This window comes from Vigna angularis, chromosome 4, assembly GCF_016808095.1.
Source record: "Vigna angularis cultivar LongXiaoDou No.4 chromosome 4, ASM1680809v1, whole genome shotgun sequence".
In the NCBI taxonomy this organism is placed as follows: Eukaryota; Viridiplantae; Streptophyta; class Magnoliopsida; order Fabales; family Fabaceae; genus Vigna; species Vigna angularis.
This window is the reverse complement of record NC_068973.1, coordinates 1,668,013-1,689,557: the sequence shown is the minus strand read 5'-3', so window position 1 is coordinate 1,689,557 and position 21,545 is coordinate 1,668,013. Positions and strand designations below refer to the sequence as shown.

Sequence of the window (21,545 nt, the reverse complement as noted above, 5' to 3'; positions counted from 1 at the left end):
TGCAAGTACTTCAATCTATAATGCATGGGAAATTACACTTATTTCTTTTGCAACCTTTTGTAATTCATACTAAATGAAGTCTCAATAGTGTAAAATTTTTTTTGACTCTGTTAAAACTTTTTGTTCTATTAACGTACTGTTTTCAATCTGTTAATTTCTTTTAATCTACCCAATCAACTTGTTGCTAAAAAGGAAGGGACAACTTGACTTATGAGTATGAAGAAACTTAATTAAACTTCTACTGAATATTTAAACTTAATTAAAAAAACTAAAATGAAAAATCGAACATAATTTAACATTTTCAATAATATTTTATTGGATGGTTAAACAATAAAATCCACTCATTCATCAACGAATAAACACTGCTGCCAATTCATTCGATGGATATTTTTGGAGACATTTTAGCTGTTTTCTTGATAGAATACACGGGTGGATTCATGAAACTACTCAGTAACCAATCACATTTCAACCAGATTGTGCGTGCAATTATCTTTGGCACCACTTACCATAATTGAAATAGAAAAATACAACCTCTTTATTCATTGCACAAGCCTTATCACAGGCCCCAGCTTGCATTTATTTGTATATCCAGTTACAACTACGCATGGAGTTGGTACTATGGTTGATCATTTTTATGTCATTGGAGCTCTTTAATTTCTCATATAGCATCGATATAGATTCCACATACGCAGTTCAAGCAGCTGCTTCAGCTGAAGAAGAGACCTTCCGAAGAACATAAACAGGACCCCCCACTTCAATGATTTTACCACTTCTTTCAGCTGAAAATTCTGTCCAGTTCCAGGTCATATACTGACCAAAGTAAACCTACAGAAGCAGTTCACATGTCATTTCACATCATTAAACAAAAATAGCTTTATTGAAAGCTTGATGACTCAAGGTCTTACCCTTTTTTTATTTTTATCATTTGGCCTTATGATTTCTCCAGACCTAGTTTTCATGAGAATTTCATTTGGTTCAGGCCCTGCTATTCCGGTCCCTTGATTGATTGTAGGCATCTGTTCATACAACAATCAATCAAGCCAGTTGGATAAACAAGAAAACTAAGAAATTACAGGGAAAATTAGATTGGCATGTGCATTTTAGAATCTAGCTCCTCTAAAGTGAACGGGGCACTTCAATTCAAATCAACATTTGTATGCCCCCCAACTTTAAATGTTTGCTCACTTTAGAAGAGTCAAATCCATGTGATAGATATCTAAGTTAGAAAAGCATTACAGAGTAGTGAGTAGATGAGTCATAGATGGACAATGTCAGGGTAAGTCATGTGCTCCATGTTCTTGAGGCGCATAATGGGTGGGACATTATAAAGTACCTTACAACGGTAGCAGAGTTTGACACCAAAAAATGAAAACTTGCTTATCTTGATTTCTGTCCATATGTCCTCAGAAAATGGTTCACACCCTTCAACGAGGATACTGCACAATGAAACACCCAAAAACTCAATTGTGTGAGTTAATAACAAATATTAGGAAACAATACAATTCAGGAGTAAACAAAAACACATCGAAAAATCAATACTTGGGTCTAAACCGATTAATAGAAATGGGCTCCTTCAGATGCTCGTTTAGTGCATTCAAGGATTCCTGAAAGTGATAAATGACAAATACTGAGTAAAAGATTCAGTAAATAAGTAAAATATAAACTTCATTCCCAGCTAGAATGACCTGAGATGCTAGTAAGAATGGATAACCATCAGTAAATAAGGTATCATGTTGTCCCTTGACATAATCAGGATCCACTTTTCTAACTTCAGAAGCTGCATTTGGAAACATTAAATAAATATGTTAATCTCAAAGTAAACACCTCAAACTCTGTATATTACTACTGGAAGTAATTTGGTTCTCAAGCCAACTTTGCTGCACAAGATAATTCAGGCGTAATGCAGGTCTCGTGTCTGTTTCTTTCTCCTTCAGCTCTCCAAGGCTTGTTAAGATTCTTTGGTTACAGTTTGGAAATATAACATTGGACTGTTATCATAACTATTAAGGCCATTCAAAGCACTGATACGACATTGGGTTCACATGGCATGCAACGGGAAAACATTGTAGTTTGGTTCATGTTATATTATTGCATACATTTAACATAGCATAAAATAACAGTAATATATAAATAAAACAACAGATTTATTTGAAAAACTACTATCCTACTTAAAACATCAAACATAGTCTCTCATTGACTTCTAGAATCATCCTAAGTTTCAAATATATTAAGCATAAACACAATGGATATGAAATCTGTAGTATATGAAACTTTCATAGGCCAAAAGGAAACTTTCAATGGATAGTATATGAAATCTGTATCTTGTCTGTTGGGTGACTTGTTCAAGATAACAAGGCTGACCGGCATTCTCATTCAAAGCAAAATGAGAGAGACAACACAGCAAGAAACGGGTCTTAAAACTGGCCAGCCCTCTAATTCACAACATTATAGGTTTTGTTTCTATGGATGCTATCAACTAAAAGAGTTCCAGACAATTAATGTGCACTCATTGTAATGAATCATTGCATGTGTTCTGAAAAAAGCTTTACTCCTTTAACAATTAATTACGTGCCTAAAGTACACCACTCTAAACATTTTTGTTCTTCTTCTTATCTTATTCTCTAAGGTTTCATACTTTCAAAAACCTACCAGAGTTGAAGCGGACCAGTTGACAGGATTTTCCTAAATAATCTGAGAACCACTGAGATGCTTCGGCTCCCTCATCCCAGGCAGATCCAGTCCATTCCCATACTGTGACAGCATCTGCTACTTCCTGCTCTTGTTTACTCAAACAAACTTTGAGAGCTTGCATCCCAGGTGCTTTCACCACTGTAATATCAAGTGGCACTTAACATTAAACTAGGAAGAAAACAACCATCATTATGAAGAATATGAAATTCCAATCTTTTTTCAACAATACGAATACGTGCTATGTAAAAACTGATTTAAGACCATAAGCTGATGATGTTTACTATTTATTATGCTATGGTTTTGGAAAATGCAATATACCCATATAGGATTCTTGAGTTGGTTCCCAGTTTTCAAGAAAGGCCTCAGATGGCAGTTCAACCTCAACCAAAGCAAGCTTTGGTTCAACTCTTTGAGTGTACATCCTTCCATGAGGATTCACCACCATCCATTGTCGATCCCATCGAAATCCTGTCACACAACTCAAAACTACTAGTAAACCTGTGTATACACTACACCATAAACAGAGAAAGAAAGAAAATTGTTGTGAGAAAAAAGGAAAGAAAGAAAGATTTCTTACCAGTATGAATGAGTGGAGCATGGGAAACAGAAATTCCGCGGCATGATTTAATTGGGTATATGAAGATGGCTGATACTTTGGCTGAAGGTGTTGGTGTTGTTGATGCTCCACCACCCATTCTTCCTCTTCTAAGTAACTCACCACTCTCAACAGGTTACTCTTATTATAGCAGCATTCACCATCAAACAGAATCCAAACTCATTACTTTTGGATATAATTAGTAGGTGAAATCAAGTTTTTCACTATGTTTGTTTGAACTAACGTCACTAAAAATAAAACTCAAATTAAGAAAGGCGCGTAACTGTAAACATCAAAAATATAAAATTTACTGACAAAGTTACATGTTTATTTATGATTGAATGAGACAGTTTTAAACTCGTTGCATGGTTTTTTCACATTTTCGTACATCTCAGTTCATTTGTGACTTCCAACCAAGCAATCTAAAATATCTTTAGAACTCCACAGGAACAGCCAGCTCTCCTAGAAGTACACAGTTATCCTGACACGACATCACATTATAGATAAGATAATATGACAGAAAAAAACAGTTTTCTTTAGAGGTTAATTTTTTTTTCTGAAAATGATTACCGAATTTAGTAAAATGATCAAAGTGATATAGCTTTTTCTAAATGTAAACAAAACTTTAAACTAATAATTAAAAGAACTAATTATACTTTTTTTTTTCTAGAAAGTATTGAAAATTATACTTAATATTTAACTAATATTTCTGTCACTCATTCCACTGACTTGGAAGTTAATTATGCATATCATCCTGATTTCATACATAAATTAAAAATTAAATCCCAAACTTTCATTGAAGAATTTAAATATCAACTACTTACAGTAACTACTAACATACCATTTCCGTTCCTTTTCGATCGTTAGTTTTTTAGTAAAAAAATCTCTTCTTTTATGTTATTTTTGAAATTTTAGGATAACATTTTTTTCAACTATATTCCTAATAAAATTAATATATAAAGAGAATAATAGTTATAATAACTCAAGAAAAATATAGTAACACAGACATATACTTTGAAATAAGAAAATTGAAAGAAGCACAATAAGTAATTCACTTAAGATGAGGCAGAATACACCATATGTAGCTCCGGAACAATGAAAAAGAAAACATTTCCGTAAATTACATTCCAGGATATTTTTCTCCATAGCATCAAACTTTAATTTTAAAAGTTAATTTGATTTTCAGGAATATGGAAACAAACACAGATACAAAGATATTTATTGAATTAGACATACAAAACTAAAGTGTATATTATATTTTATAAGAATGGTGGAAATTTAATAGGCTAATGTTTTATAAAGTTTGTAATTGCAGCACTTTAATTGCTGGTATTAGAATCCTGCAGATTCTACGTACACAGTTCAGGCAGCTGCTTCGGCTGCAGAAGAGACCTTTCTAAGAACATAAACAGGATCTCCAACTCGAATGATTTTTCCACTCCCTTTAGCAGAAGAATCCATCCAGTTCCATACTATATTCTGACCAAAGTATACCTGCATAAGCAGTAAACATGTCAATAAAACATAAGGAATACTCAATGAAAGCTTGGTGACTAAGTGCCTCACCTTGTTTTTATTTTTTGCATCTGGTCTAAGGACTTTGCCAGACCTAGTTTTCATAAGAGTCTCAGTTGGCTCAGATCCAGATATCCCAGTCTCCTGATTGATTGTGGGTACCTGACCATAATCATGCAAGTCAAACACAACCAAACTAAGAAATAGAAGGTAAATGCGACATTATCCATTCAAAATCTAAGGTTTCTGGTAAAATGAATTAAGCTCCACTTTTACACTAGAATCAACTTATGCACTTAATTAAATTCATTTTACTTTATAGAGAAAATCAACGTATTTTTTTTATTTTCTTCTTTTAGAAAAAACATACAAAAAAAGTTTATTCAAACAAGATCTAAACTTAAGGCCTGATGAGAGATGTGGGTGTACAACCAATGATAAATGTAAAGCATCAGAGTAAGGGAAAAAAAAGGTGCTAGAAGGAAGCTCATTAAATTCAGGGCCAGGGAGAGGAGAGATACCATCCTTTGCTCCAATAAACCCATAACATCCTTGCATCTCATCCTAAAATTATAAAAAGATATACCCAAGTCCTGTCCTCCTTAATTAATGAACATAATAGAAACTAACCCAATTAATGATATGTATATGATCCTGGGTATTAATCAAAGGGACAAGAGGAATTACATACATATTAAAAAATTATGAAGTTCTATAAAGTCATGTCTGTTTTAGAATGATATAAAGCTGGTGATAACAGCAACTGAGCCCTAATTGAAAGTGATATTCATTCCTTGCTTCTTTATCTAATAAAAGGCACATAACACACAATCCTAGCTCTCTACATCACACAGAGGCTAATGAATGCTTATTATAGTGGTACATGTTAGAAACTAAAGTTGTTAACACAAGTCACCAGATAAATGTTCCAATGACCACAAGATAGGTGGGAAATTATAAAAAAACTCTTCACCTTACAACGGGAGCACAGCTTGACTCCCTGAAATGAAAACCCACTTATTTTTATCTCAGTCCACAAGTCCTCAGAATATGGGTCACAACCTTCAACAAGGATACTGCATCATGAAGGAGCAAAAAAACTCAATTATGTGATCTAATAATCCATTTAGATAAAACAGTACTTTCAGGTATAAATTAGCAACAAATTTATGAACAATGCAATTGCAGAACTAAAACAATAGAAATTGAAAAATCAATACTTGGGTCTGAAACGATTAATAGGTATGGGTTCTTGTAGAAGCTCATTTAGTGCATCTAATGATTCCTGAAAATCATAAATGGCAATACTAAGTAGAAAATCAGAGTTTAAGTGAAATAAAACTTCATTTCTACACTGGACTGACCTGAGATAAAAGTAAGAATGGATAACCATCAGAGAAATAGGTTCGATGTTGTCCCCCAACGTAATTAGGATCCACTCGTCTAACTTCCGAAGCTTCATTTGGAAACATTGAAGAGGTTCATATTAATGGGTTTTTCTTTCTTTCTGTGAGTTATGCTTGATTGATCATCTTTCTTTCTCCAGACAATGTAATATGTATTCATCTTAATGAATCAACGCAATGCAAGTTAATAGTTCTTTCAAGTAACGTTGCAGGTATATTCCTTAAACGGTTATAGTTCTCTACCAATTCATTACATGTCTAAGGTAACATACCCTTCTTGACAATTTTGTGCTTATTATCTTAATATTTAAGGTTTCATAGTTTCAATGACCTACCAGCATTGAAGCGGACCAGTTGACAGGGTTTTCCTAAATAATCTGAAAACCACCGTGAGGCTTCTATTCCTTCATCCCAGGCAGATCCAGTCCATTCCCAGACTGTGATAGCTTCTGTTACTTCATGCTGTTTACTCAAACAAATTTTGAGAGATTCCATCCCAGGAGCTTTCAACACTGTAATGTGAAGGTAGCAGCATTAATATTTATACACTAAAATATATTAAAACAATCATGATAATGAAGAATGTGAAAGGCAAAGTCCATCATCAATTCAACTACTGCAACTTTGTTTTTCAAAATAAAGAACACAGGGAAAGCATTTGTCAAATGAGGAATCAACAAAAAGTGAATTTATTAACTAAGTATAGGAGGGTTGATGTCATGGTATCCTTGTTGTCTCAACCATTTCAGAATGCTACAATTTGATCGACAGGTACAACGTTCTTAAGTAAAAATTGGATTAAAAAAGTGTCTGTTGAAAAATGCAACAGTTTCAGATGGTCACGAGACAACAATTCAACAAATTGATGCCAGGAGTCATACAGAAAGAAGAGACAGATACCAAAGCAAAGGATAAGAAATTATATGTAAAGGATAATAACATGGAGACCAAAAGGAAAAGAAGGCCAAAAAGGTGAACTTAAGAACCAAGCAACAAAGCATGATTGTCTCTAAGGAAGATTCAACACACGAGGGGAGAGGGGGGAGGAGGAGGAGTGATCACCAAAGACATATCCCAAATTAGCCAAGAATATGAACAAAGTACACCCTTGAGATATAAGTTTTTGGCGGTTGAATTAATCCTAATATGTTCTTAATTCTATTATGACTGAAACATAAACCCATATATTTCTTTGACCAACTCCCCTAACTAACTGTTCTGTCCATTCTATTTAACCTTACCAGCATCCAAACCCGGACCATAAGGGTACGATTTTTCAATCAAAACCACAGAGACCAGTACTGCCAGTCTAACTATTGGGTATGTATCAGTATCAAATTATAGTCAAAATCTACTTGGTAAACGTCTCCAAAAGCATTTATAAGATAAGAAAATATGAAGGTAAAATGCATTGAGCATCTCCATAAGCAAAAATCAACTTATCCTTATCCATCTTAACTTTTAAAGAAGTTAAATGAAAATAATTTCTATAAAGACAAGTTCAGTAGATAGCCTAACTTCCAATTTTTTGAAGGAGAGAACATCACTCCCTTTAAAGTATCTAATCCTCTAGCTAGTTCTAATTTCCATCATTCCTCATTCATCATTCATAAAATACTTTTTTTATTCTTCTTTGTAAATGAAAACATAGATGCCACCGGCATATCAGTCCATCTAATTTGAAATAAATAAAGAACCAGAAAATCATCACATGTTGTGAAGAAGTTACCCATGTAGGAATTGTTCGTAGGTTGATAGTCCTCAGCAAGTGCATCTGGCGGCAGTTGAACCTCAACCAAAGCAAGCTTTGGATCAACTCTTTGGGTGCATGCCCTCCCTTTGGAATTCACCACCACCCATTGCCGATCCCATCTAAGTCCTGTCACACAACATAACAATATAATATGAATAATATTAGTAAAGTTTTGTGTATGTTGATTCAGGCAGAAACAAGGAGAGAAAGAAGAGTTACCAGTGGGAGTAAGGGGAGCATGGGAAACAGAAATTCCACGGCATGACTTGATTGGGTATATGAAGAGGCTTGAAACTTTGGCTGCTGGAATTGTTGGTGCCAACAATTCAGACTCCATTTTCCCTGATGCTCTCACAGTGTCACCATCACAAAGGAACTACCTTTATACAACTCTCACCGGACATAACAACAACGCATGAGACATTTCTAGCACACACACCCACCCACCCACGTTTTCCTTGCAGAACTAGACTAATCTGAAGTTGGAAACTTTTACACAAGTACTTCATAAAAAATTAATACTTATATTTTTTTAATAAATTTATTTTAAATTATTTTATATTTTAAAGTAAAAATGTTATTTTATTAATATTGAAAGAGTGCTAAATGAAAAATTAAGTATTTGTATATCATTATCTTTCAAGTATAATAGTTTGTTTTGCTTTATGGTATGGTAATGATAAATTGAAAACATTAGACTAAAAAAACTTCATAATAAGAAACAAAAAGAGTTGTTGGGCCAGTTCACGACATGAAACAAAAAGAGTTGTTGATCCCCAATTTAATTAACAATTAGTAAATATGAATATTTGTATCTATTTGCTTAGCATCGTTCACTCTCTTATATACTTAATGTACTTAAATATTATTTAAATAGCATTTATAGAATAAAATAAAAAATCAATAGTTTATGAAAGATAAAATAAAATTCACTCTTAGGATTTATTTTTGAGTGGAAGGTCGAGATTAATGGTTTGAAGTCTGAAAAGTTTTAGGTCTAACCGCTTAGCTAAAGTGTTCGAAAAATACTTGTAGAATATACTTGGATATCAAAGGCAACTCTAACCGTTAGAAACTAATAGTACAGTAAATGTAAATTTGTATATATAGATTTCAGAATAATTTTTTATTAATATCTGTTTAATCACAATTTAATTATGAATAATTATATTTTATTTATAAGTTAATGAACATTAAGATTAATTACGCATGTCCATGATTGACTAGTCTTCCTCTCAGCCCACCGATCACTCGTTGGATGATCCAGACGAAACGATCTTTATAGTGTTATTTGTTTAGATAAAATATATTACCTTTCCCCTCTAGATATAAAACCAATTTGGAACAATTTCTTACTTTATTTATAAAATCTTTTCAATTTATTACTTGCATCAATTATTTTGACAAGAGTATTTTATTATTTTATAACTTTATAGTCAATTAATAAAAAATCATAAGAAAAATATTTTGTGTGATTCTACTTTCATTTTATTTCTATCGAGGATATCTTAGCCATTATACATATGGTTATCCTAACATTAAAAACTAATAGGAAATGAATAACAAGATTCGATTAGGATTTTGAAACACCAAGTGGGTGGTTCATAAAGCAAAAATTCCAATACTTTATATACACAATAAAATAATAATAACTTTTTATCGCTTCTTAATCATTCACTAATTCGTTGTCTTAGATGGAAGGTGAAATATTATTATCCATAGTCGTGCAACTTTCAGGTGAACACATTTTTCAGATTATTTTTCTAGTTGAAGTTTAATTTAATTTTAAAAATAGAGATAAATTTTGAAAAAAAGGAATTTTAATTTTGTTTGTCTAAATAATTTGAAATACTTTCCTATAGGATAAAATAGAAAAAGATAAGTAGCAGAAAAAGTTTCATAAAAGAAGCAATTTTAAAATGCAATCCAATCTTAACCTTATCCAACCGCCACTCCCCTATCCCTTTTCCCTCCAAACCCATCACCAAATCCGCACTCTCCCGACTCCCAGACACCCTCCTCCACCCACCGTCACCGCCACCGCCGACGCCGTAGAACGCCGTTCTCCGTCCCAATGGATAGACCTCCTCCGATACCAGACTCAATCCTCTTCCTTCCACGACGCCATCGCCACCTACGCCGCCATGCTCGCTGCCGCCGCACCCCCAGACAATTTCGCCTTCCCCGCCGTTCTCAAGGCTGCAACCGCCGTGCACGACCTCAACCTCGGGAAGCAACTCCACGCGCACGTCTTCAAGTTTGGCCACGCGTCCTCCGTTGCCGTGGCTAACACCCTCGTCAACTTGTACGGCAAATGCTGCGACCTCGCTGCCGCGCGTCGCGTGTTCGACGAAATCCCCGAGCGAGACCACGTGTCTTGGAACTCCATGATCGCGACGATGTGTCGGTTCGAGGAGTGGGAGATGTCCCTGCACTTGTTTCGGTTAATGCTGTCGGAAAACGTGGAGTCCACTTCGTTCACGCTGGTCAGTGTGGCACACGCGTGCTCTCACGTGCAGGGTGGCACGCGGCTCGGGAAGCAAGTGCACGCGTATACTCTGAGAAACGACGATTTGAGAACTTATACCAACAATGCGTTGGTGACCATGTATGCGAGATTGGGGAGAGTTAGCGATGCTAAGGCATTGTTTGACGTGTTTGATGGTAAAGATATTGTGTCTTGGAACACTATTATTAGTTCTCTTTCTCAGAATGATAGGTTTGAGGAAGCGTTGATGTATATGTACCTTATGATCGTGGACGGGGTTAGGCCTGATGGGGTTACACTGGCGAGTGTTTTGCCAGCTTGTTCTCAACTGGAGAGGTTGAGGATTGGGAGAGAAATTCATTGCTATGCGTTGAGGAGTGGGGATTTGATTGAGAATTCGTTTGTTGGGACTGCGTTGATTGACATGTATTGTAATTGCAAGCAGGCTGCTAAGGGTAGGTTGGTTTTTGATAGAGTGTTGAGGAGGACGGTGGCGGTTTGGAATGCCATGCTTGCTGGTTATGCTCGGAACGAGCTTGATGATCAAGCGTTGAGACTGTTTATTGAGATGGTTTCTGAGTCTGAATTTTGTCCCAATGCCACTACTTTTTCGAGTGTTTTGCCTGCTTGTGTGCGTTGCGAGAAGTTTTTGGACGAAGAAGGGATCCATGGTTACATTGTGAAGAGGGGATTAGGGAAGGATAAGTATGTGCAGAATGCGTTGATGGACATGTATTCCAGGATGGGAAAGATTAAAATTTCGAAGATGATATTTGGTGACATAGATAGAAGGGATATAGTGTCTTGGAACACGATGATAACTGGCTGTGCTGTTTGTGGGCAGTATGATGATGCACTTAATCTTTTGCATGAAATGCAGAGGGGTCAAGGAGAAGATGGGAGAGACACATTTGTTGATTGTAAAGATGAGGTGAGCATTCCCCTCAAGCCGAATTCGGTAACTCTAATGGCTGTGCTTCCTGGTTGTGCTGCCTTGGCAGCGTTAGGTAAAGGAAAGGAGATTCATGCTTATGCTGTTAAAGAAATGTTGGCAATGGATGTTGCTGTGGGAAGTGCATTAGTGGACATGTATGCAAAATGTGGTTGCCTGAACTTGGCTAGGATAGTCTTCGATCAAATGCCCATAAGAAATGTTATTACTTGGAATGTTCTTATCATGGCTTATGGGATGCATGGGAAAGGGGAAGAGGCTCTGAAGCTTTTCAGAAGAATGACAGCAGAAGGAAGCAATAGGGAAGTAATAAGGCCCAATGAAGTGACCTATATTGCTATTTTTGCTGCTTGCAGTCATTCTGGGATGGTGGATGAAGGCCTTCATTTATTCCATACAATGAAAGCTAGTCATGGGATTGAAGCCAGAGCTGACCATTATGCTTGTCTTGTGGACTTGCTTGGCCGATCTGGTCGGATCGAAGAGGCCTGTGAATTGATCCACACAATGCCATCCAATTTGAACAAAATAGATGCATGGAGTAGTTTGCTTGGCGCCTGTAGGATTCACCAGAGTGTAGAAATTGGTGAAATTGCAGCAAAGAACCTGCTTCTCTTGGAGCCAAATGTAGCCAGCCATTATGTTCTACTGTCTAACATATACTCCTCAGCGGGGCTCTGGGAACAGGCAATAGAGGTACGGAAGAAAATGAAGGAAATGGGAGTAAGAAAAGAACCTGGTTGTAGTTGGATTGAGCATGGTGATGAGGTTCATAAGTTTTTGGCAGGGGATGCTTCACACCCACAGAGTAAAGAACTTCATGAGTATCTTGAAACTCTGTCCCAAAGAATGAGAAAGGAGGGTTATGTGCCTGATACTTCATGTGTCCTTCACAATGTTGATGATGAAGAGAAAGAAACAATGCTATGTGGGCATAGTGAGAGACTGGCTATAGCTTTTGGCCTTTTAAATACCCTCCCAGGGACTACCATCAGGGTTGCCAAAAACCTTCGAGTTTGCAATGACTGCCATGTTGCCACTAAAATCATATCAAAGATTGTGGACAGGGAAATCATTCTTAGAGATGTTAGAAGGTTCCATCATTTCAGAAATGGAACTTGCTCTTGTGGGGATTATTGGTAAAACAAAAGTGAATAGTAAAATATTAATTTTATTTAAGAAAAATGTTGTTTTAACAATTTTTATTTTAAACTTTTTAAAACAATGATTTGTGTGATTGGTCCATTTCAAATAGACATAAAACTGTCACATACAATTTGTTGTCAAAAAATTATTAAAAAAAGTTGATAACTCGTGGGAATGCTTTATCTAATTTATTCTTCTCAGCCTCTCCTTATCTCCATCTTTCTTCCTCTCATTTATACTGCATGATGACGTAATCTTGGTAACAAAGACCATATATCTAAGATGGTAACTTTAAAACATGGGTCTTAAAAGATCCTTTTATTTTATGAAATTCATACATTAAAAAAATTAGACATGAAATCTTAAGAATGAAGTGCCACGGGAGAACCCAAAAAAAGAAATTAGAAGTGTGTATCATGAATGCCGGAAATTTTCTTCGTTAATCGCGGTCTCCCAGTTCTTATCTCTATTCCTCAGTTTTCCATGTTGTAAGTACTGGTTACTATATCTGAAGTTATCTACTTGCATCTTTTACTCCACAATTTTTGACGTGGCTATGCCGTAATCTATAAACATCTTGCTGGCACCAGTAGGGATCATTCTTCAGCAATTGGGAATGCTCTGCTGTATTGATCTATTATACATTTTTGGAGATACTGATTTCACGCATGTCTGGGTTTATGTACGCTTTTAGTTTTAGAGCTTACCTTGTATGAATTTGACTTAATTGAATAAATCTATGTTGAAGAACCCTGTTTCCTAATTTGTTTTCTCAGAGTTTGCATCGATGTGTGGACCGAAACACGAAAATATTTTGGGTTAACGTGTTTGAATTCTCACGATTGAGTTTTGCATATTGTCATGTGTCTTTAAACACTTGCCAAGCTGTCGTTTGCTTTCGTATGAAATTTTGAGATTTACACTTTTCTTGAAAGGGGTTTATGTTATCTTTTGCAGTTGAACTCTTCGATTTTAGATTAACATATAATGAGTAATAAGCAATATGCAGAAGCTTATCGATAATTGAAAACAATGTAAATTAATTAATATTTTATTTTTTAACAATGTAAATTAATTGGCATTTAATCTCGTAACTAAATCACTTTAGATTCTCTCTTGATTTTCTACTTTAATAAAATATCTCAGTACTGAAAAACACTTTAGATTCTCTTTTTATTTTCTCTTTTCACAAGAATAAAAGGAAAAAATTAAAAATAATTATACATATTTATAAATAAGAACCCTGATCCATTTTTATAATTTCTGTGGATTAATTTTTTTTTAAAGTTTTAATATTTTAATTTAATCTTTCAACAAATTAAAATATTATCTTTACTTAATAAATTTTTCATGATATATATGCCCTTTAATAATAATTTAATTAAATTTAATAAATTAATTAATAAAATATAATAATCAAAACACATTTAATAATTTGTTATATATATATATATATATATATATATATATATATATATATAAACCTCTTAAAACGTACAACATAATGAAGAATCTGCAGTTAATGGATACCGAGCATTGTTTCGGTGAGAGGGATTACAGGTATATACCGCAGTGTTAACAAAATTTCCTAACTATTCTCCTGCAGTAGAATCGGGATTAGAACAGTATTTTCTCTTGGTACATGTCTAATGCTTTGATAACTTTCTCCATCAACAATTTTCTGTGCAATCTATACCTGCATATGTGGCATTCACAGAGAAACCATAATTAGAGGGTTTAGGAATTAAGATGTCCTTACAAAAACTTTAAACGATTTTTGAAACTGCTAAATGATGTATATATGGCATACCTAATTGCAGCTTCAAATGTCCTCGTAGCATCTGTCATGGAATCTGCAATCATGATGGGTAAGCTAAGAATTAGCTTTTATCATGAAACTTTGGGTAAATTTTGATAAATTGAGTTAGCCAAAATACTCACGCAGTCCTGGAACTTTTAATAAACTTTGGTCTTTTACAATTTTACAAGGGCTCAACATATGACTATTTTATAAACCTAATGATATTTTGAGCCTTTTGCCAATTGGATTTGCGTACTTGACTCAAGATGCATGCCTGGTACAACTAAAATTGTAGACAAAAATACTACATAGTAAATTTTGCAGGATTAATGAACGCCCATAGAACTGATGAAGCTTATGTAGAAGATATAATTGTCATGTAGAATTGTAACCTGTTTCGGCAATGTAGATAGACTGAATCTAACAGAATATACCCCAAAACATTTTCAAGCTCACGTGTACTACTGATATAGAAGAAAACTTGAGAGCCATTTTCAGGATAATATATACTTATATATATTCTCACAAAGCAATGATTGCATAATACAAATTATTACGACAATTAGTTCTGTGTAGCTACTTTCTAGAGCAAGGCTACAAACGGCAAATTTACCTAGCAATTTCTGGTCTTGCTTAGAGGTTGTAACAAATCCTGCCAGCATCTTTTGGCATTCACTTTGCAACTCCTTCACAGCCTCTCTTTCCACACTAGGAATTGGAGGAACATCCCCGTCTGACCAACTTGGCAATGTTCGTGCTGCAGCTATGACTGCTCCATCAACAAAAGTATTGCCATCCGTTGACAAATCGTCTGCCAAAAATATCATATTAACAATCTAAATATTGCCAATTTGAATAGACATAAGTGTAACAGCAGATTCCAGAAAGAAAATTCATATTGGCCATACTGTTATGGTAATACTCTTCGCGAAGGCCAGAAATATTGAAGATTGACAAGAAGGAATCCAAATGAATACGTGCATTGCCTGAGAACTGTACCTCATCCCATGGGTTCTGCAATTTAAGCAACTCTGAGAACTACATTTCAAAAACTCAGCATATAAACCGAAAAAGTAGAAGTTTGCATGAATTGTTCATTACAAGCAAAAATCAATAACGAAATCATTATATAAATAATTCAAAGAAGCACTATCATGTGCCATACTTCAAAGTGACCATTGGAAGTACATATCAGAATGGTTATATAAACTTAAATCAAACTAAAATTATTTAATTGGAGTTTCCCAGAGTTACATGGAAAACTAACTCTTTTAACATTGAGACTAAGGTTAGTGAAAGATGTGGTTGAGATTATTGAATGAATAAAGTGTGGCAACATAACCAAGGTGAGAGGAGTTAAAATGACAATCAAGGAGAAGATACATTTTCTTGATGTCGATTAAAGGTAGTGTTGAAGAAAGCTGACGTGGGGGTAAAAAACAAAGACACTCTTCATGGTTGACAGTGAGCTCTGTAATGGGCTCTATTTAATGTATACTTTCCTCTACCCACAAATATTCAGGATAAAGAACAAAAAGATATAGAAATCCCATTCATCAAGATTTAATTGAAAGAAAATTACCACAGGTGACGAAAATCCATATCTTTGCATGTACATGTCATTCTTCTGCGAACTCATGTAATTAACTGTCATCTGTTACAATTTTGGACAGTATATCTTGGTGAATTATACAATACAAATGATAAAATAAACATGGAAGCAAATATTCTAGTTACTCCAACATAAAAGCATTTATGCTCTAAAGGAATTCCATCTAACGAATAAAATAACACATTAATATTTCAAGCTTATGAACAATGATACTCATGATTATATGCTAGCCATCGATATGAATTTGACCCATAAGATGTTTAACTTTTTAGGGAAACATGGATTTCATTTCTCACTTCAATTTCCTTATTTTCCCTCCTCCCCATTCCATTAGTGTTTTTGGCTATAGCAAGATCCTAAAATTTGGACTTAATTCAATCTCACAAACCGGCTTATAAGTTGTAATTAGGTCATATCTTTACTTGATGCGGGGCTAAATGCAACTGCATCTTCCAATGCAAGAAATTGTGGTCCTTTGCTCTCTTTTCTGGTTTTAGATGCATGTATCTATAGCATAACATGAGAATTTTCATTTAGCAGCTATCCTCTTTAGACGACTTGTTCGTCTACCTCTTTCTGAGCATTTTGGCTGACCAGTTGCTTTGTAACTTTAGGAGGCTTAGTCATCCTATTCTTCTTCTGTTCTTTCTCTTTTTTTTCTTTCTTTTTCCTAAGTGAAGTTAATTGTTACAGGACTACACCCTGGAGAACATTTTACATCACTAAGAAAGGTTAGAGTCTAATAACATTCTAAATCACAATACATATGTCTTGGTTCTCAAGGGATCTCTGGAAGGTTCCAAGCATTGGATAACTAGAGTAATGAGTAGCAAAAGTTGAAGAGCTATCCCCAAGTACAATGCATTGATATAATCACCACTTCATTGAAGAGGTCCCAAGTACCACGAACAGAATTGGAAGATTATGATAAATAAAATGTTATTCCTTACCAATCAAATGATAAAAAATAAAAAATAGATTACATATACATCTAGGAGATAAACGACACCTGTGTATAAAATAAACTATTACGATAATTAATTTACATGCACTACTAATGATAGTTATTTCCTAAGAGAAGTTCCAGCATACTTTAAATACATTGAACATATTTATCACACAAAAAAACCAAATAGCTTACCTCATCTCCTTTTCTAACACGATGTCCAGCATTTATGAGAACCTCAAGCATCCTGTCCTTAAAACGCCAATGGAAAAAACAATTTGGCTCAAATGAATGGTTCAGCATATCTGAAAAACAAGACCATGTTAATCATTTAGCTTAGTTTTAAGTTGTAAAAATAAATGCTGCCACCACATGCAATATATACAAAGAAACTATTCCAAAATTTTGGCCACTTCTTTACCTCTACCATATTGCTTTGTTTTCTTTTTCTGATAATTAAAGTGATATAAAAAGAAAAAGACAATTTCAAGGACTGTCTAATGGTGTTCGTTTATTTGTATAATCTGTTGCATAAAAATGTCATAGCTGTTCAAATTTCTAACAATACAAAGAAAAAATTAAACAGACAAGGAATGGATAATGATTTTTTTATAACTTGAAATAAAATCAAATTTAATATAAAAGAAAGCCGATGAGAAAATGAAAGGTTCACAACTAACTCACAATCCATACTATTAGTTCCAATCACTCAACAAACTTCCTTTCTAAAATTCACATTATCAAAAATAGAAAAGAAACAAATTCCCCCAAGAGAATGTAACTATACAATTTTTTCTTCTGCTTAAAGAGTCAGAAAAAAAACCTATTCCGTGTATATTGAATAAATCAAACAGCGAAATTTTTTAAGTTCTTCTTTGTAATATATACTCATATTATAAATTTATAATAATGAAATATGGCTTTGTAATGTTTTTTTTTTCAGTTTTATATTTTTCTAATTTCTAGAGTTTCTCCTGAAACAGGTAAAAGACATCAAAATAAACAAACTCCTTAAGAAAATAGAACTACAGTAAAATTCAAAGATAAAAGATCCTGTTGACTAAATGACTGCATGAAAGGTATCATATTTAGTCAGAGTTAGGTGAACTGAGCTCACCAGCATAAGGAATCAGCATGTTTGCTTCTTGATTTAGCGCACCAACTCTCATTTGCATGTTAATACATCGTGACTGTGCAATACTTACTGCCCAAATGAACCTTTGTGGATCACGAGCAAGACGCTTTATTTTAAGGGGTGCTTCACTGTGCTAAACAAGATCAACACAATTTGTTAAGAATACATCATAAGTTTTGCAAAATGGAGGACTAACTAATAAAGTAAGAACTTTCTCCTTACCCAATGCTTGTGCCAGAATTCTAAGGCTCTTTGTTGCTGTTTTCTAATGGTGGAAGCGAGATTGGGATCCTGTAGCTCCAAAAGTTCTTCCTAGCGATACAGATCAATAGATGGGATGACATAAAACTACTACTAAAACTTTATTGTAAGTTTCAAAATAATTCAATTCAAATGCATGCCAATGCATGCAGTAAAACCTTAAGATTTTAAAGGATTAATCCATGCCAACTAAGACTTGATATATATCTTGTGGCTCAACCAAAATTTATGATATCGTTGAGGTTTCCATAAAAAAACGGAAAAATATAAAACCTACAAGGACCAGAGTGAGTTACAAATTACAACTATTTGTAAGTGGAGGCTTATTTAAGTGCAATATCTAGTAAAATTAGTTGTTTGCAAGACTACATTGTTCCTACCTAAATTTTATGTAGACCAATCAAATATCTAAATATTAGAAGCAATTAAAGGGTCCCTCAAATTTACACAGAACACCAGAAAGAAAATAGACAAGTAATACGTGATAGAACTAGTACTACTAAGAATAACTGCTTTTTCCTAGTCTTATGAAATAATCCAACTTCAACATAAAAACTGCCCATCAAAATAATTTCAAGGAGAAAACCTTAAAACAGCCTTTTATATGTGAATTGAAACATCTACTAGGTACATGGTCTCCCTTTGATATCAAGAATTGATCACTAATAATTAAAAAAAAAATAGAATTCCCCAATCTAACAACTGTTTAATGATGTAAATCCAGTTTGTTTTATGCACACCTCTGAAGCTAGAAGTAGGCTAGTGCACTCATCTGCACTTGGTAAGAAGTCACCATACAATTGCCAGAAGTTGCCTTCACAGTCAAATGCAAATAGGAGAAGGGATGCCAACCTTAGGTCCCAATCTGTCTGCCATAAAGATTTACACAATTGCATTAGGCAGATGACCAGAACATCTTTTACTTTTGTAGCAGGTACAACAATTAAAACAAAGGATGACACATAAGTATTTATCATCAAAAGCAAAAAATACCAAGCAAATTTGGTTATATCTTATTATGAACTAATGAACTTAGAGGAGAATTCCAAATACCTCTGGATTTGTTGAGTTAATAATATCAAATATTGGATGATCCAAGGGAATTATATCCGGGAAAAACATCCATGGGAGCTTCTTGCTTATGGTTAACATCAATTCAAGAGGAATTTCCATTATAACCTGCCCAACTTCATCATTAGAGAAATCATCCATGGACAGCTACTAAAATTATAATCATAAACGACATGATACAAATAACTAAATAAGTAAATAATTGTATATTTTGACATTAAGTGCAGTCAGTTTCACTTGTTCCACTACCAGCAGTTTGAAAAGGCTATATATATATATATATATATATATATATATATATATATATATATATATATATATATATATATATATATATATATATATCTGGTAGAACTTAAGTGATGTATCAGCACTTGTGGCAATGAGCAATATTAAATAAAGTCACTCACCCTTGGTCGGCGAAGAGGCTCTACATCTTTGGAAGCATACACACCAAAACCATCTGGCCCTTCTTTAAATTGAACACCATAAGCTCGCATGCTTCGGACATACCCAATCTTGTAGAAGTCAGGATCCACGGGCTCCAACTGAACAAATAAATTAACAAAAAAGATAATGAAGAAATATTTCATCAAACAGAAGCCCCTTGAAGAATTCTTTAAAAGGCCGGCCGTTCAAGAAAGAAGATATTGAATCTTAATATGCATAAAAGCAGATCAAATTAGAAACAACTCTTACTCTACCACATTAAGAGTTATACACATAAAAACACATCAAATTATAGAAATAACATTCACCGTAACGTATTACGTGTTGTGAACATAAAAGTATCAAATACGTTTAGTATATATTAAAATCTAGTTGCAATATATATTAAGACAATGTTCTAACTACAAATGTGTAAGCTCCCTATAAACTTTGTTTCCTGCCCATTCCCCTACTTTGATGTCGTCGTTAATATCATTATTGTTCAACATTTCGGATGATCATAGCCATCTGTAGTCTCTTCATTTAAATCTTCTCTCCCTAAAGTTTCATCTTTTCTCAGCATCTTTTGTTCAGGTTCTCCTGCTTCTGGGCTAAGCCTTATTTTTTCACTCTTTTTTTTTTCTGCTTCCCACTGTAAGCCCTCTTTTCTTGCCACCTTTTTTGCTTCTCACTGTAAACCCTATTTTGTTCCCACATTCTTCTACTTTTCTTAATCTCAATATGCACATGTATCTATATCAACTTCTTAGTAACAATCATGAACTATATGGATGGAGTTGCCCCATACACTATTACAGTATTTAAATCCACTTTGTTAAATGCATAAAGACAAACAAAAACTAACTAATCACAGAAAAAGCATTACATAGGTCTTATTCAATAAACTTTTCTCTAATCACTTCTGCAAGCAAAAAAAAGGTAAAATGAATTGAGTTTCTCGTATATGTTAAATAAACTTATGCAGCTTAGCTCTCAAAAAAGATGGACTAAGGTATATTTTGACAAGCTTCTCCATAAGTACTTATACAAGGAGGAAAAAACGCTCGTGAAATAAGATTCTCCATAAAAGTTCAAATTAGATTATCTCGTTTATAAAAACTACTTTTTTTTTTATTTAAGACTAACAAATGGCTCCCGCCTCCAGCATGCTTAAGTGTTGTAGACATCAAAGCAAATCAAATTAAGGAAACAGCAAAGACACAAACAGTTCATAGGTGTCAGTCAGTGCCAAAACATCAAAACAACAACCAACTGCAAATAAGCGAGGGGCAAAACAGGAAACACAAAAAAATGGGATTTACCTCAGACGGTGACTCTTCTTCAACTTGGGGAGGTTGAAACAGGGCAAATGGGGATTTAGCAACCAAAGCTCTAATGGGTTGTACTTTGTTTTCAGGAAGAGCCTCAAAGGAGTAAGAGGGTCGCCAGAAAAAGCCATTGCGCAAGCCCTTGAACTGTTGAGAAAGAAAACAAGGTTGGAAAGAGGTGCAGAGGGAAGAGAGAGAAAATGGATGGAAAAAGGAAAGAAATTGGAACCTGGGTATTGGAGAAAATGGTGTGGGTTGGCTTGTAAAGAGGAAAAGAAGCCATTGGATAATGAAAATGGAAAGAAGCACTGAGTTAAAGCATGTGAGCAGTGACACTAACACAGAGCAGAGTGTAGGCAGAAGAATATGAATAGAGGGAACGTTATCCAGTCTTTCCTTCCACCAACTTATGTAAA

General features: G+C 34.4%; 4 protein-coding genes across 5 annotated transcripts; 1 reads left to right on the top strand and 3 right to left on the bottom strand.

Moving 5' to 3' along the window:
- Positions 1-344: 344 nt before the first annotated feature.
- LOC108321040 (uncharacterized) lies at positions 345-4,341 on the bottom strand. Of its 2 annotated transcripts, XM_017552675.2 has the most exons (8): positions 3,269-4,341; positions 3,010-3,159; positions 2,650-2,829; positions 1,686-1,777; positions 1,540-1,604; positions 1,334-1,436; positions 906-1,016; positions 345-825 (listed from the first exon to the last, which is right to left on the bottom strand). In XM_017552675.2, exons 1-8 carry the CDS (start codon positions 3,384-3,386, stop codon positions 694-696), a joined length of 951 nt encoding a protein of 316 aa, XP_017408164.1. In that variant the 5' UTR covers positions 3,387-4,341; the 3' UTR covers positions 345-693. The 2 variants fall into 2 exon arrangements, with proteins under 2 accessions (XP_017408164.1, XP_017408165.1); XM_017552676.2 differs by lacking the exon at positions 345-825 and having other exon boundaries at positions 1,237-1,436.
- Positions 4,342-4,491: 150 nt separating this feature from the next.
- Positions 4,492-8,440, bottom strand: LOC108321143 (uncharacterized). Its single transcript, XM_017552804.2, has 8 exons — positions 8,180-8,440; positions 7,937-8,086; positions 6,543-6,719; positions 6,166-6,257; positions 6,022-6,086; positions 5,775-5,877; positions 4,853-4,963; positions 4,492-4,780 (listed from the first exon to the last, which is right to left on the bottom strand). The coding sequence occupies exons 1-8, from the start codon at positions 8,295-8,297 to the stop codon at positions 4,649-4,651; spliced, it is 948 nt and encodes a 315-aa protein (XP_017408293.1). The 5' UTR covers positions 8,298-8,440; the 3' UTR covers positions 4,492-4,648.
- Positions 8,441-9,877: 1,437 nt separating this feature from the next.
- Positions 9,878-12,585, top strand: LOC108321060 (pentatricopeptide repeat-containing protein At3g57430, chloroplastic). The gene has a single exon (XM_017552704.2). The coding sequence runs from the start codon at positions 9,880-9,882 to the stop codon at positions 12,541-12,543; it is 2,664 nt and encodes an 887-aa protein (XP_017408193.1). The 5' UTR covers positions 9,878-9,879; the 3' UTR covers positions 12,544-12,585.
- A 1,447-nt stretch (positions 12,586-14,032) lies between these two features.
- On the bottom strand, positions 14,033-21,545 carry LOC108321073 (protein PLASTID TRANSCRIPTIONALLY ACTIVE 14). The gene is made up of 13 exons (XM_017552717.2): positions 21,359-21,545; positions 21,124-21,276; positions 19,783-19,920; positions 19,355-19,480; positions 19,042-19,170; positions 18,263-18,352; positions 18,023-18,173; positions 17,101-17,210; positions 15,930-16,001; positions 15,256-15,361; positions 14,961-15,158; positions 14,357-14,399; positions 14,033-14,242 (listed from the first exon to the last, which is right to left on the bottom strand). Exons 1-13 carry the CDS (start codon positions 21,410-21,412, stop codon positions 14,164-14,166), a joined length of 1,449 nt encoding a protein of 482 aa, XP_017408206.1. The 5' UTR covers positions 21,413-21,545; the 3' UTR covers positions 14,033-14,163.

Coding starts and splice junctions, on each gene's coding strand:
- LOC108321143 (XM_017552804.2), bottom strand. CDS start 8,297: ATGGAGTCTGAATTGTTGGCACCAACAATTCCAGCAGCCAAAGTTTCA. Junction 6,720..7,936: donor TACGAACAATTCCTACATGG/GTAACTTCTTCA, acceptor TTCACATTACAG/TGTTGAAAGCTCCTGGGATG. Junction 6,258..6,542: donor ACTGGTCCGCTTCAATGCTG/GTAGGTCATTGA, acceptor TTCCAAATGAAG/CTTCGGAAGTTAGACGAGTG.
- LOC108321040 (XM_017552675.2), bottom strand. CDS start 3,386: ATGGGTGGTGGAGCATCAACAACACCAACACCTTCAGCCAAAGTATCA. Junction 1,778..2,649: donor ACTGGTCCGCTTCAACTCTG/GTAGGTTTTTGA, acceptor TTCCAAATGCAG/CTTCTGAAGTTAGAAAAGTG. Junction 1,605..1,685: donor CATTCTTACTAGCATCTCAG/GTCATTCTAGCT, acceptor TATCACTTTCAG/GAATCCTTGAATGCACTAAA.
- LOC108321060 (XM_017552704.2), top strand. CDS start 9,880: ATGCAATCCAATCTTAACCTTATCCAACCGCCACTCCCCTATCCCTTT.
- LOC108321073 (XM_017552717.2), bottom strand. CDS start 21,412: ATGGCTTCTTTTCCTCTTTACAAGCCAACCCACACCATTTTCTCCAAT. Junction 21,277..21,358: donor CCATTTTCTCCAATACCCAG/GTTCCAATTTCT, acceptor CTTTCTCAACAG/TTCAAGGGCTTGCGCAATGG. Junction 19,921..21,123: donor AAGAAGAGTCACCGTCTGAG/GTAAATCCCATT, acceptor TTATTTGTTCAG/TTGGAGCCCGTGGATCCTGA.